General features: G+C 32.8%; 1 protein-coding gene across 6 annotated transcripts in view; it reads left to right on the plus strand.

Moving 5' to 3' along the window:
• The window catches only part of COL11A1 (collagen type XI alpha 1 chain), a 196,621-nt gene that overhangs the window by 136,350 nt on the left and 43,652 nt on the right, over nucleotides 1-16,619 (plus strand). For all 6 annotated transcript variants that reach the window (XR_009564559.1, XR_009564560.1, XM_060301975.1 and 3 more), the window contains 5 exons: nucleotides 7,143-7,250; nucleotides 11,345-11,452; nucleotides 12,383-12,436; nucleotides 13,543-13,596; nucleotides 14,097-14,204. Coding sequence is in view for 4 of the 6 variants with exons in the window: in XM_060301975.1 (XP_060157958.1) it covers nucleotides 7,143-7,250; nucleotides 11,345-11,452; nucleotides 12,383-12,436; nucleotides 13,543-13,596; nucleotides 14,097-14,204 (432 nt within the window). In the remaining 2 variants the exon portion in view is untranslated. The remainder of the gene's footprint in view (nucleotides 1-7,142; nucleotides 7,251-11,344; nucleotides 11,453-12,382; nucleotides 12,437-13,542; nucleotides 13,597-14,096; nucleotides 14,205-16,619) is intronic.

A 16,619-nucleotide genomic window follows, 5' to 3' on the forward strand; every position in this document is an offset into this window, starting at 1 on the left:
GAATCCTTAACTTTTTTCCTTAGAATACAATTCTTAAGGAGAGTAGTTGTGCTGTCTTTCTGGAATACTAGAGAGATAATAAATTCCCTCATTGCATAGGACGTCAATGAACTAAAACTAAAAGCAGGATTTTTATCAACAGTTCTTGCTCACAGTGAGATTTGTAAAGTGTGTACATGTCACAGTTATGCATGTCAAACACTATACCCTTTCAATATATTCTGGCCCATACAAAGCAAAATGTATTTAATAGTCATCCATCTATACCTGTGTACATGTATATATTTATAAATATATTTAACATCTATTCTTTTTATTCATAATCTATTCAGTTGGAAACATAGGCCAGACTGTTTGTATCACATTGTTATGACAGCCTATAGAAGTGGGTTTATTGAACTCTGATAGGTCTAGCTATGATGCCATTGGCTTGTATTTAGAGAAACTATAACGTGTAGAGTTGTATCAACCAAAAGTATCTATTTGAGGATATGGGAGATTTGTATGCAAGGCTCCTATTATGAGTATCCTCAGAAGAAATCTCTTACTAATAATGGCATTAGAAATGTTTGTAGTTTCTTGAGCAGTTAGCTGTTGTTGTTTTTTTTTTCTTTCAACTGTTAACGAAAATTAAATTTCTCTTTTTGTTATGGCTTATGGAAATAATGGAGTCAAATTTGGGACACAGTAGAGAAGATAACTCCTTGCTTTTTGACTGTTTTTGTAACTTTTTGCGTTCAACTCTCTACAAAAAGTACATATAATGTACTTTAATATTATCTTATTTATTTTATTAGAGTTACTTTTTAAAAATGCTGTACAAGACCCATTGCATTGACTTCGTAAACCATCAATGGATCATGACCTGCATTTGGGAAAAGCCTTGGTCTCTAGTATGCATTTTTAGATTACTAATATTGTTAGTCCTATTTTTTGCCAATAAAAAAATTACTTGCTTCTTTACATTTCTTACCTAACATTTCTTATTTATATTATCTTTTATTTATGTCTTCCCTGTAAGCTGCTGTAAGTCTTTTCTTATGGAAAACTATAATTAAATAAATATCTGAATACACCAATCTATTAAGCTGGAGTTTTATAGATTCATTAAATGGACATTTCCTGCATAGAGCTTATGGTTTACTGAGGATGATGGATGTGGAATAGATAAAATAACATATTAAATAATGAGTAATATATTAAAAGATAGAACAAAGAAGTCGAAGTGAAAACAATGTATTTTCCCTAAAGGAATTAGGTTGGAGTTAAAGGTATAAATAAAAATCAATTTGATCTATGAAAAGCAAGTTTTTTATGGGTTAAACTTAGTCTTGAAGTCTTCATCACTGTTTTAGTCCTCTTAGCAAAGAATTGGTATCTCAATGTCATAGTTCTCTGAAGGTCTAGCTACTCGGAGTGAATGTATATTGAGAAACAGTTTTTAGTGCTCCTGCTGAAGACAAACAAAATTTATCCCAACAGGATACTGTGACTTTGGGCTTCTAAAATCTGGCAAAAACCAAGCGTTCTCTGTATGCGTGATGATGTACAAAAAAGCTGGTAATAGATGCCCATCAAAGCAGGGCATGTTTTCTCATCTCAGGGGGTTTACTCGCTAAGTGGGTGTCTTGATGCACACACGCAAGGCAGGAAGAAGCAAGGGGCTGAACAGCAAGAGAGGAAGGCAGCACAGCATTTTTCTCATATGTTGAACACAAACTGAGTAAACATTTTATATTTATGTTAACACAGTATATACAAATATATTATGCAAACGAGTTCTCAGATTGCATTTACCACCTATATTTTCATAAAACAAAATCAAGGAAAATGTATTCCCTGAATAATCTCTCCCTCATATGCTTTTTCTGATAAAAAAAAAAGTCCCCTCGGGGACTTCCCTGGCAGTCCAGTGGTTAAGACTCCGCGCTGCCAATGCAGGGAGCATGGATTCGATTTCTGGTGGGGGAACTAACATCCCACATGCCGCCCGGTGTGGCCAAAAGATAAAATAATAATAATAATAATTTAAAAAAATCTCCTCATTGCCAACAGTTATTTCTCTAAAAATAAGGAGATTTAAAAAAATAAAATAGTGTGCTGGTAAAGGCCCTCTATCCTTACAACCACATTTCTTCCCCGTCCCCAGGAGTGGGAGTTAATATGGAGAATGTATATGGGGAGGGGGCAGGCACATTGCTGCTAAAAGGTAAAAGTCCAAGATTTCACAACTGTGCAGCGTATCAGTCTTTATTCCTTTCCTATGACTCCTATTTCATGATTGTCCCCTGATGATTCTCTCTTTTCCTCTTTATGTGCTATTATTTCTTCCTGTTGTTGTCTCTCCCTTAGGATTTTATATGCCCTTCTTACCATAATTCCTATTTCTTCTAATTATTTGTCCACATCCCATTCCAGAGAACCTTCTTTTCACTGGCTTTTTACTTATTTCTCAAACAAGGAGCTGTAAAAGTTTTTAGAAGGATTATACTTACTAACTGGGTCATATGCTATTCTTTTTAAAATTAAAGCACACTTTCTCTATTGGAATCTGGTTAGACCTCAGGTGGCTATTATGACATCCAATCAGGATGAATCATGTAGAGAGATGGTGGTGGGATCAGTGACCAAAGACTGAGATATTGTAGGACTTTAACTTAATCATTCAGAATTTATGTTTTAAAGTCTGGTAATGCTTGATATTTTACCTGAATTTTCAGCTTATCTGATCTCAAATACATGTAATCTGCAGAGTGAAAATTACCTCAAACTAGTTTTGCCACGAAGGTCAACTTGGCTTTACAAAGAGAGGGGCAGACTTTTTTCTTTTTTTGCTTTCTACTTGTATAGCTCTGTTCATAAGGACTTGTGTTTATGTTTCTTTTCCTCTCTCTAGTGGGCTGCCTTCTAATTGAAAGCTGATGAGATGATTTCTCTGTTTACCTCTTTCCTTTACTTTACAAATGCTTCTCAGAATATGAAACACCCAGTGAATATAACAGAAAATATTTATCTGGGGTTCTCCTGTGTGTGAAGAGTTAGAGAAATAACCACTATTCTCATTGCTTTAAGGAAATAAACTGATGCTATTGACTTGTGTTTTATTACCATTGCAAGGTTTAGGGAAAAGGGCTGCAGAAGAGGATAAAGCTAACATAAACTTAAAGAGAGGTCACTAATTATAGAAATGTAAATTGCTCTCTTTTAAGAATAAGTAAATATCCAACCTTCAGTTGAAAATAAGTGACCTATCGTGGTTGCTGTTTAGTATTAAAATAACAGAATACTTCATGATATTACGATTGTTATGATTCCTGTAATTCCATACATACCTTTAGAAAACTTTTAATTTACCTTTTGTCCATTGCTATTTAAATCATACATTGGGGAAATATTTTTATAGTTTTTAGCCTCTTTTTCTCTGAGTTTTTTCCAGTTAAGCACTTTTGATGGGTAAAATATTTATCATTGCTATAGAGATGAGTATGTAAACAGTTTAAATTAGGACTAAAAATACTGTTTTGTGGGAAAAGCTCTACTCTTTAACAGTATGGCCTTAGATATACCATACACATTCTGGATCTTAATTTTCTCTGCTATAAAATTTAACTTCTGCAATCATTTGAGATTGCATATCTACTTTTAAAGTATGTAGCTGTTCATGTACAGTACTCCAACATCTGTTGCATTCATATTTTAGGACAGACTTTAGATGTATCAACACAATAATATCAGAAAAAACAGAGGGCAAATTATTTCTGTTCCTATTTTGTTGGCGAGAAAATAGAGCCAAATAGAAGTTAATCAGTTTGTTCAAGATGGGAAAGCTACTGGTTTCAGTGCTGAGAAGGAAAAGATCACACATACAGTTGACACTTTTACATAGGGCTTGCTATGTGCCAGTAAGTATTCAGAGGGCTGAAGATCAATTTAAAAAACAAGCAAAAATTTTACCTTTGTGAGCCTATTATTATCCATTTAACCTATGTTTAAACCCAAACATGTTCATCTTAGATGTAATTGTTCACTTATCTGACAAATATAAAGCCCTCTGTTCTTCACTATAGCCAGTTATAGGACAATGCAATAAATTCTATAACTATAACTGTCTAGCCTTTATGGAAAAAAATGAATCTGCAGTGTGAGCTTCTTAAGGGCTGATGCCTGCCATAATACATTTTGTATTCCCAATCAGTGTCACAAGAGAGTAGTCTCACTATATTTTTGTTAAATATGTTCTCTTTTTAATATCAGGTTTAAATTTTCATTTTTAATGGAATTTCTTCAGTGATTCAATTGGGATTAAAGGATTCATAAGGCTTACTCTTAAAAGTTGACCTGGGAATATTTAAATAAGTTCTGTATGTTGATAACAGCATGTGCTTAATCAGTAGGTATCATCAGAGATTTTCACTTTTCATTTATAGATGTATAAAATAAAATCACTGCAGAGCATGCTGGTATCAAAAATATCTAGACTGTATGAAAGTCAGAGAATGACTGTTTGGACAAAGGAGATAAGCATTGACATTAATTCTTTTAAGTTTTCTCATTTTAGAAAGTGTTCAACCAATGTGAGCTTGTTCTGGTAGAAGTGGTCTTAAATGGCTTCTATTTCCTCTACTTATTAAAATTTAGCATAATATGTGTGAATTATTGTGGTACAAACAACCAGGGAATTTTTTCTTCACCATTTATGAAGTATTCTGTATTGCAGGAAGAAACTTTGTGTGAATCAGGGGCACATGAGCTAGACACTGGGCCTTATGGCCACCTTTACCTGAAAAGTAAACAAGTCGTACAGGAATTAAATTATATTGCATTTGTAAAGTACTTAGCACAATAGTTGTTTAGTAGGCTCAATAGTTGGAAAATAATAAATTTTCTTAATATACACATCTGTTTTCTAGTGAATTTCCTCTTTTATCATTCTGGTCTCATAGCTGTCAAGCTCAACACAGTCTAAAATGATATCTTCCTCAGGTAGTCTTTGAAAAGTTGGGGTTTAAATTTAAAACAGGATCAAAGAGAAAGGTTTCATGACCTGACATATCAAAAATTGCATCTCTTTTTGTATCATCAATTACAAATAAAATATTTCAGCCCTTAAATTGGATGCTTAGTTTAGATTTGATAACACTAATGGGTAGTAATGCTTTTGTGAGATTTTACAAGTAAAATATTAAAATGAAAATGTAACATACCCACCTTGTATGCACACTGATCCTCAAGAAATCAAATTTTCAGATATTAGAGATTTATCTTTAGGGATGATAGTGTTTACCCGAATAAAACAGAATCACCCTAGTCACACTGTATATTGTTTTCTGCTTATACTTACACCAAAAAAGAGTGCTTTCATTACTGAACTTTTTCTTTCTCTCTTTTCTGTAATTCAGAATTCTTTGCATTCCTCTCAATTTCAGGGTCTTTGCTCTCCTTCTCCTCCTTTTAATCCTTGTCTTCCTTCTCTGTTCTCTCTCTCTCTTTCTCTCTCTCATTGTCCATCTTCCTCCCTCCCCTGCCCTCCTACTCAGCCTCCAGGCTTCCTTTCTTTCTTTGCTGTCTCTGCTAAGTAGAGACAAATCTTTGCATGCCTTCCACTTTTAGGGCTGCACTTCTTGAATGCACTCAGAGGACTCTATTCCCATTTTTAATTTCTGCATTGGCCTCTGGAATCATTCATCCAAAGTCTGCCATCTGGTTAACAGTCACACCACTTGTGGTTGACTCTTTTGCATAAAATATTTTAATATTATTAAATTAAAAATAACATTTTGACAGAGGACAGATGTTTATTATTTAAAAAATACTAACTGAAGTTTTCCTTTGTAATCTCTTCTTCTTTAGTATTTGAATTATGATTGGTAAAAATTTATTTTCACACAACTCTTAAGCACTACATCAATACAAATTGTCATTATCATTGTTCTTGTGTTCATATTTAGTTAGTTCTCTAGCTAATAAGAATAGAAATTAGAACAAAGTCAATAATTCATATTTGTATAATAAAATGACTTCTAATTACATAGGGAGAGTAATATTAGAAGATAAATGTGACAGTACTATATTTTCCAGCTTTTATAAATCATTTCTTTGAGTTTTAAAATGATGATGTTATTATTTAGACTTCTTAATTATTAAGGAAATCTGCTAATAATCATATTTTCTAATATTTCACATTAGTTCAATCTTGAAAGAAAATGATAAATTAAAACTTAGCCACCCATTTAGGAATCTAATGCAAAGACAATATTCTTGTTATCTTTCAATAAATAAAATTGGAAATGATAAATAGGCTATCTTTGACCTATACATGACTTAGTAAATCTACATTTGCATTTCTTTTATTCTTGCTTTAAATAATGTTTTCTTAAATTGTTGATAGAGATAATTAATATGAAGGCAGTATCCACACTTTTTAAAATTTTACATATTAGGTATTTTTTAAGCAAACTAATTGAAAATATATAGCCTCTATTTTGAAACTCAATTGGACATACCTAGTCAAATGTGAATTATCTAGTTAGTGTTCATAATAAAACCCAATGGTCCCTACAGAATCCTAAGATAAATTTAAGAACTTATTTTCAGGAAAAAGTCCAAGCTCTGGGATAGTGATTATTGAACTTTATTATGTAAAAAATTATATTTGTACCTCAAAGCAATGACAATTTCTGAACTCATTTTTAGGACTTTGAAATTGTGATTCAGCAAGTTTGAGGTGAAGTCCAGAAGTCACTTTGAAAAATGCTAGTCTAGACAGTGTATCATGCCAATCCAGAATAATACAGGGAGAAAATTGTATAGGAAGGTACTGTTGGATTTATGTCTTATCAAACATTGTGAACAATTGTGAACACTTAAATGAAAAGAGAAAACATCTGTAAAATATTAAAGATATATAATTTTGAAATATTTTTCTTCTTATCAGTATTTCTTAACTTTAGTATCTGTGCTTAATATTGGGGCTAGAACTTAATCTTTTAAATTGTGAGTACTGTTCCTGTCTGAGATCTTAAAATTGTCTAAAAGTGACTTTTATGTTATGTAAACTGTAAGATTTCATAACTAAATAAGTGATTCTTAAGTGTAAATTTTTCCATCATTAATAACAAAATACCTTTTTTCCACTGTGCTAGGGCTCACCAGGAGAACGTGGGTCAGCAGGAACAGCTGGCCCAATTGGTTTGCCAGGGCGACCAGGACCTCAGGGTCCTCCTGGTCCAGCTGGAGAGAAAGGTGCTCCTGTAAGTAATTTCAAGGAGGAATATATTATACTGTCATCCTGCACAAGTTATTACTTTTTATTCAAGGATATTAGCTCTTCATAGTCCACTGCATTCTTTCTGCATATGTGCCTGGCATATAAACACACTTATTTTTATATTTATAATACAGAAAATTTCAAATTCATTAAATGAGATGACATTTTTCCACATTTTATGAAACCCTAATATCTGTGGGGGAGTTGGATATTATTAATGTGAAAGGCTTCTGAGTTTGTTCCTTTTGAAAGATAAAACTGGACTTTTGATTAAAACCATACTTTGCTGCTTTATATTAGAAAAGTGTTCACTTTTCACTCCTCTTGTAGTACAACTTAATTTCCAATCACTTTCATGGTCTGTAAGTGAAACGCATAGAAAGAGGCTGCACTTCTCGTGTGATTTGAGTTTTGATCTACAGTGAAAGAGGGGGAAAACATCTGGTCAATTATTTTATCTTATATTTATTTAATAATTATGGATATATTCTGTTCATTAGGTTTAAGTTTCATCATCAAGATTTCTCCCCTAATTTTGTTCCTGCTTTTCACTTAATCATATTAATTTTCTAAAACAACTAAACAACTAAAGCATTCTCTTATCCTCCAAGGTTAAAACACAAACTTGTTCAGTAAATATATATAAAAATTGCTGATCATTGTATGCAAAAACTACTTTTGTGTATATGTAAGTTTTGACATATATTATCTAGTTTAAGCCTATAATCTTCAAAATACCTTTTAATCACTAAGGACCTAGTTTTAGCAAGTTGAGTGAGATTTAGCAAGTTGCTTTCATTGTCCATTGACATTACTGTTTGTGATCTTGTTTAAGTATTTCCAAATTAAAGTGACTGTTTTTCTGTAATCTACTACCTTTTAGACACATTTAGAATAGGACCATATCACCTGTGGTTAGAATCTTTTGGTGACAGAGAAAGCATTTTTAATTGCTGAGAAGTTTTTAAAGCAATGTATTTCCAGCTTAGTAAATTTGTTGAAAATTTAGACATTATTTTCTGAGATGTTAAAAGACAACTATAAAAAATTGTTCTTTGGCTCCTTCTTACAATTTCTATAATTTCCAACCAATCTCAGACCTAAAGATTTGTCCATAAAACTTTTATAGTGTACTGTGCACTGGGAGGGGATATAAAAGATATAGATTCAGGCCCTTTCATAAAAGTTCATTCAAAAATTCAGGGCACCCGTATATTGGCACAACACAATGAAGAATGTATACAGAGAAAACAGATATGCATTGCTTTAGTATACCAATTGAGAATATACTTATTAGAGAAGCCAAGAATTCTCTGAAGATAATAAGTTGAAGGCTGGGTTTTAAATACCTTGACTTTATGAAGAAAAAGTAAAATATTGAAACAAAGACAAGAATATGGAAAAGTATTGAAAATGATAATAAATTACTTTGGTGATATAGAGGAGAAATTATTGACAGAAGCCCTTTTCAGAGATAAGATTTGGCCCAGGTTTTGTTGGTGATTGGTGGTATTATGAGGAGGGAGGGAGAGGAGAATGTTCTGCTCACCTGTTCTCTCTGTTATTCCCACCACCAACAAAAACTCCAAGGTGTTCATTCCACTGTTCTTTTATTCAACAAATAGTTATTGAGAGCTACTAAGTGCTGGACACAGTATTAGGTAGTACTTTTGAAGAAGTTATCTATCTAGGGATGGTAGCATCAAATGGTTATAGAAGTGTTGGGTGAAAATACCCATAGCCCTCCATGCAGACGTTTAGTAAAAACTGATGGAGACGTTGGCTAAGATGTTAAGCAAAGTCTTTTACCTCTTCCTAAACCCAAATATAAATCTGATATAGTGGTATAGATTCCACACAGACCAGGATCAGAAGAAATAAACAGCAGGTGATTCCTGGCTAGAGATTATGTGTACTGTAATGAAGGCAGTTAAGAATTAATCTGTCTTATTTACAGATACTCTCATATAAAAGGATTGATTTTTGGAGTTCAGTCTCTCAAGGAAATCCAAATTAAGGAGAAATATCTGAATCAGCTCATGTGTTCAAAATAGTGACATTCACTGTGAATAGCACAGCACATTTTATGAGTGGAGATAGTTTTGAGACATTGCAATATTTAATTTGAAGGAAATAAAAGGTCTCCAATGTGACATCAGAGGTATGTGTTAAATGATAATTATGGCATAGTTTTGAAAAATACAATAAGATTGTATGGAACCCAATAAAGTAATAAACTTGTTAACTTTGTTTTATAGACATTTTGTTATTTTTGTTGTCATTAAGCAATTAACTAACTAGCCTTAAATGGCTACTCTGGGCCATAGGCTAGCTAGGTACAATGGAATACAAAATCAGACAGCTTCTGCCCTCACACAATTTATTGTCTGATGGGGCTTTAGATAATAAACAAAGAATCACTAAGTACCTGTATAATTACAAACTCTGGCTAATGATGTAAGGAAATGTACTGGTGTATGTCAGCTTATAACAGAGGGACCTAAGCTGGAATCAGAGCCTTTCCTTGGGTAGGACATTGATGATGGAATGTAAAAGATGAGGAAGAATTAACTAAGTGGAGGGTCCTCCTAGGGGCATTCCAGGCTAAGTGAACAACATGTGCTCAGGCCAAGTGACGGGAAGGGTATGGCATCAAGTTGAACTAAAAAAGATCTACATGGGTTGAAATAAAGAGAGGAAGGGCAAGGGAGGCTAGAGGCTGTTCCATAGGTAGTAGGAGCCAGGTAATGGCAGACCACACTAGCAGCTTGGTCTTTACCTTAGGAATGGTAAACAAGTAAATTGACTATAAAGAATGTTGGTAAGATGATTGTCTCTCTGATTGCAGTACAGAGGATAGCTTGGAAGTAAGAATAGATGTGAGATAAGAAGGAAACATTTCAATAGTTGAGAGGAAGCCTACTAGTATTTCGGGGTAAGATGCTAATGGTGGAGATAAAGGGAAGTAAATATATTCAAGAGATAAAACTTAGTCATCGTAAAGGGACAGGAGGTGGTGAGGGACAGAGGGGTGGGGAGCAGGATAATGTAAATGCAGGAACTAATGACATGGATTCCCAGCTTTTGTAATGGGAGAAAAGATAGAACCACCAACTGCAATCAGGAATAATTTTGTACAGAACTGATGAAGTCTTGACTTTTAGGAAATCACTTATTTAAGCTCTCAAAGGATTTTTTGCTATCTTTATTATCAAGCCTATACTTTTTATTTTATTTTATTATTTTTTTATTTTATTTTTTTTGCGGTACATGGGCCACTGTTGTGGCCTCTCCCATTGCGGAGCACAGGCTCCGGATGCGCAGGCTCAGGGACCATGGCTCACGGGCACAGCCACTTCGCGGCATGTGGGGATCCTCCCGGACCAGGGCACAAACCCGTGTCCCCTGCATCAGCAGGCAGACTCTCAACCACTGCGCCACCAGGGAAGCCCTCAAGCCTATACTTTTTAAACTACACAATATAGTTAAATTTTAAAAAGAGGAAAATAATGTCATTGTCAAAAAGTAAACAAAAATTTTTAAAAAGCTAACAGCCTTGTCATTTTGAATCAGTAAAAGCAGCAATGAAAGAAAATATCAAAATCTAGAAAAATTCATGTAACATTGTTAAAAAATAGAAAAAGTCTACACATAGAGCATATTATAAAGTTGGGTATACAAGCAGCACAGAAAAAGAGTAAAGGGTCAGTGAGTTTTCACAAACATCGAGCATCTGATTTATCAATATATAATGCTTGATTTGAAAATGTGTGATTGAAAGAAAAATTCCAAGTTGAGTCTTAATTGTTTTTGTGACCCATAACTTGAGATTCATAAATTGTTAACAATGTTAGTATCCCTAGCCACGAAAGAATGTAGAGATCTTTTGTGTTATCATTTGCTACTAGGAAATAGCAATATATTGGGAAAATATACTTTGGGGGAAAATCAAAGCAATTTCCTTGTCAAATATGGAAGCCAGAGTATGACTGTTGTAGCTGTACTTAAAAATTGTAACAATAGCTAATTTATAGGTTTCTTACGGCAAAGTAATGACCTGCTGGATTTTCAATGCAGGGAGAAAAAGGTCCCCAAGGCCCTGCAGGGAGAGATGGAGTACAAGGCCCTGTGGGTCTCCCAGGGCCTGCTGGGCCTGCTGGCTCCCCAGGAGAGGATGGAGACAAGGTGAGTGCTCTTTATTCATATTAGTGCGTCCTGTGAAAAATAAATTTTTCCTTAAGAATCCTGGATATAATCTCTTTTAAGATTAGATGTCAAATCTAAAGATATCTTTTCCAAAGTTTCAATACAGCTTCCTTGTGCTCAAAAGTTTTATTTTAGAGGTTGAGAATTATTGTTATCCCAGGAAATAGTATGTAGGGTATAAACAAGACAAGAACAATGGTAGTGAGAAAAAATAACAGATGCCAAAGTTGCTTATCTATTTTTAAATATATGTTTCTGAAATAAATGTGAAATTAATTTAATTAATTACTTGTATACATTTAGCTGTGGTGTCTTGGATATTGCAGAATTAAAATTTAAGAATGAGCTGCATACATATTTGATAATCCTATACTTCCCTATTTTTTACTAACTTGTAAGTAAAGATTCTAAGCTCTTGATTTTGAATGTATAGCTATGTTGTGTTTGAACTGAATATATTTTCTAATATTATTGTGAAATTATATAACAAAATTTGTTAACCAGTGCTCTGATAATGTGCAACATTTTAATAGTTGGAAAACTAGGAGAAAAAATAACTGATTTTTGATTAATGTGTAATTATATTTTTATATAAATTAATGTATTTTCATTATTAATTTATACTGGTAATATTTCAGACAAAACTGATTTTGTGAATTAAAAATCCAGCTGCAGTATTCCTCAAAGTCCAGTTGACTTTTGTTTGTCTATATACTAATCAATATTAGAAATCAATATTAGTCAATACTAGAAAGTGAGAAGCAGGCTTTTCCAATTTAAACTCTGACATTAAATGTTAGCACATAATTACATTAAAGTAAAATTTAATCATACAATGATAGTGATGACAATGCAATGGCAGGTATGGCATATTAGAGATAAACTTTAACTCAAATCTTTCAAATACAGGGTGAAATCGGTGAACCAGGACAAAAAGGCAGCAAGGGTGACAAAGGAGAAAATGTAAGTTTCCTATTTCTTATTGAGGGGGCATTATTCGTTTAACTCCTTTTGGTGTTAACCATGGATATTTTTTCATATTACTATTCCCTTACCTCTCTGAAGATTATAATATTACTACTATACTACCTCTGTGGGAACTATTCAGTTTGAGATTCAGTCAATTTTAATAAAACCTCTTTTCAAATTGTGTGTTAAGAAATGCAATAATTCCAACCCTAAAAGCCACAGAATGAGACTAAATCATCAGCAATTTTACCCTCCATTGTTTTTGCACCATTAGTTTGAATACCATATGGTTTAAAGACAAATAATATCTTAAAGTTGTTATGAAAAGGATTTTTGACCTAGTGGAAACCTGACAGGGACTCAGGTACCCCAATGGTCCCTGAACCACACATACCTCCAGAACCTATGCTTTAAGCACTCTTCCCACTGTGTGGCAGTTTTAAGAAAAAGAGCAATCCAATCCAATGACTCTTTAATGTTTGGATCTTTTATAGTGCCTGATCAGTTACTTATGTTGGAAAAAAGGACAGTTAAGAAGTAATATTTATGTATGTAAGACTCATAAAGCCATTAAAATCTACTGCTCAAAATAAGGCGTTCCAGTATACTTAATATATAATACTGAGTTTGCATGTGTTTACATATAAAGAAAATTCTGAGGTTTCATATATCATTACTTTCTGTCATATAGAATTCCCCACATCCTATTTTTCATTTAGAAGATAGCATATGGATGCTTTTTTCATGTGCTCTTTCTGACACATACATATCTCATTAAAGAAATCTGGTATTTTGAAATTTTTCAAGTGTGAAACTTCAACATGATTTATATTAGCATAGAAATCCATTTTTAAATATCCACATTATAGTTGAGAATGCTTTCAATAACTGCCAATTTAAAATTGATTGCAAGTAGGCAAGTCTGAGTCTCAAGGAGTAAAATAAATAATGGTTGACTGTACTGAATGCCAAAACATTTTTTTTTTCCCCAAGAAATGTAGAGATGATTAATAGATTTTGATCAACCAAATGCTCTGCACTACATAGCTCAGGCTCCTCTGGTTTCAGTTTCAAAATTACAGATTTTTATCTCACCGCAGGGTCCTCCTGGTCCCCCAGGTCTTCAAGGTCCAGTTGGTGCCCCTGGAATTGCTGTAAGTATTCCTCTTTGTTCAGCAAATCTAAAGCCTTACCGTTCTCTGATCAGATTTATGAACTGTCACATAACCAGTCTATTTCATGTGGTAATAAGTTTGTATGCTTAACATTAAATCAAGTTTAAATTATCTAATATAGCAAACCAAGCTGATCTTTATAAACAAAAAACACTGTGACTTCATTTGAAGATAGATAATAAACAGTTGAGAAGTACTTCATAGACAATTTTGAACATTATTTTCCCTTTTTAAATAGCTTTTACTTCACTTGATATACGTGAGAAAATCAAAATCAGTCATATTTCAGAACCAAATAATGTAAGCAAAACTAACAATGGTATATTTGCAGCGGATAATGGAAATGTAACTTACTTTGTACTTGGTAACTTATAAATAAACTGTCTTTGATTAAATTAGAAATGGCTACATGTTTATGATGACTTGTAGCAGAATCATGATTCTTCCAGTTTGTGATCATTTTTATTGGTCTTTTCTAGGGAGGTGATGGTGAGCCAGGTCCCAGAGGTCAGCAGGGGATGTTTGGACAAAAAGGTGATGAAGGTGCCAGAGGTTTCCCAGGACCTCCGGGTCCCATAGGTCTTCAGGTAAGATGTTCTCTGAGTTGCACACCCTTGTCATTCCCACTTACTTTTCACACCAGGTTTTCCGGAAGTTGTAAAACAAAACAGCTTTCCTTCTTTCTATCTGGGAACTAGGGTACAAAGTTTAAGTATAATGACTGTTTTACTTAAATATGTATCTGAACTTTAACTGCTTTTAATCAATTATTATTAATTTTTCTGAAGCTGCATCAGCCCTGGTTTCTGTTTCTGGAGTTTATTTAGCCCCACCATAAGTATAACACCCCTTTTCTTCATCCTCATTGTATTTGGAAAATGAATGACAACCTTCTTTAAGTGTGACAGTTAGAAGCAAGATGTTAGAAGCATTCTTTCACACATCTCACAGCAAGAAAATTAGTACTCCAGATGGCTAGCAAAAATTAAAAGCCTTTTGATAAATAGCAAACTGTCAATCGCAACTATTAACAGAAACTAACAACAAGAAATGTTAAACAATAATAGGTAAAATAAACAAATTAACAGTAAATTGGTTATTTAAAATAACTTCTTAAATTTAGAATTATAATTTGTATTTTATGAAACACTTTCAGGGGAGGAAATATTAAATTGTAAAACATTGTAGGCTAAAACATTTTCATTCAAATATGGCTTACAACTGGGTTCTTAGGCAAAACAATGCATAGTAGACATCTGTTCTGAGTTGTTTTTCCACTCTTCCATGTGAGTTTAACTACTTCCTACAAACTTTGGAAACATCTGACTTTCTTCTCCCACTTGCTTATTCAATACCTACCTAGTGATCCTCTAAAAGATTAAAAAATTTTGTTTTAAATGCTATTTGGGTGCCATGTGAATATTAGTTATGCCACATTAGCAATTTTAGAAATGATTAAATTAAATCATCTAGTTCATTGTACTCAAAATTTTGTGAAGTTGTGGAAAAGTAAGTAAAAGTTGAATTTGTATAAATTTAATTTTTATCTCTGTTTTCATAAGTAAAGCCATAGAATATTAGTTTTTAATATTAACTAGCTTATTATATATATAATTGTACAAATTATATTGTAAAAATATAATTATATTATCATAACAATTATTGTTATAACACTCAATGGATGTCTACCAGTGAACATGATGTTATAATTTTCTACTTTTTTTAATGCCAAAATAATTATTTTTCAACTTGGAAAATGTAAAAACTTCATTTCATATTTGTGTTTAGCCCTTTTATACTTGTTAGACAATAATAAATAAGCAATCCTGAGTAGTATATATCAGTATGTATGAGAAGTACACATATTTGAAAACAACAAGGCATTAAAAATTAGATTGCCAGTGGATATGTTACCACTCATTTTCTGCTTTTTCAGTTAACTGATTATTCTGAATCCAAAAGTTTGTAATTTAGAAATTTAGTTATCATGATTAAAAAAGGTGCCTTGTAGCTTATATTTACAACATATTAACATAAAACATAAAAAAGTCTTCATTTCCGCAGAGTAAGAAATGTCCTCTTTGATGAGGATGACTCAAGAAATCAGTTCCCTGAAAAATTGATTATATTTTTCCCACAGCTACCTCTTTAAATCAGGAATCTGAAAAGATGCTAATGTAATTAACATGTTCACAATCACATCTGCATACTTTAATTGAGTCTTCATGGCAGAATAGATATTAGCAATTATAATAGACAGAAATAATAATAATCTAATATTCTGTTTAAACGACTTGATTTTTCATTTCTCTGTTTACTATTTGTCTGCATATGAAGGAGACATATAGAATGAGAGTTCTTGGCCTGAATTCATTTTTTTATTTCATCACTTATGTAGTAAATGATCTTAAATTGACAGACCTTAAAACAGAGTCTCTCCATGCATAAATTACTCCCTAGGAAAGAGGTAGGACATGTGAAAACTGATTAAAACTGGAGTGCAATTTTGCACATTTAGTTCCTGCAAAAAGAGAATTTGACTCATTATGTTTCTATTAATTTTAATAAGAAGAACATTCTGTCTTAACTTGAACTATCATCAAACTTCATAAAAAATAAATATTTAAATATTTTTCTATTGGAAGGTTTCTATTGAACTAATATTAGGAATAATCATGTGTAAATAAAAGATGGAAATGCAGACTGGGCTTATTATAGAAGTAAAAGACAACTATGAGCAAATATTTTATACCATTCAATTTGGGGATCCCAAATTAGATGCGCTCTGTACTAAAAGTGGTGGAAACCTGTACAGAAGATAAGGAATGTGGTTGTTAATTTATACAGTGTTTATAAGAACTTAATTATGTTTAAGCTGTAATGCTTACTACTTAAGGAAATGGACTTAAACTGAAATGTTTATTTCATCTGTGTTAAAAATCTACTTGTCTGTTAAGAATTTGAGTTCATGTGCTCCATCAATGAATTAGAATCTCTTAGGT

This window comes from Globicephala melas, chromosome 1 (genome assembly GCF_963455315.2).
Source record: "Globicephala melas chromosome 1, mGloMel1.2, whole genome shotgun sequence".
In the NCBI taxonomy this organism is placed as follows: domain Eukaryota; kingdom Metazoa; phylum Chordata; class Mammalia; order Artiodactyla; family Delphinidae; genus Globicephala; species Globicephala melas.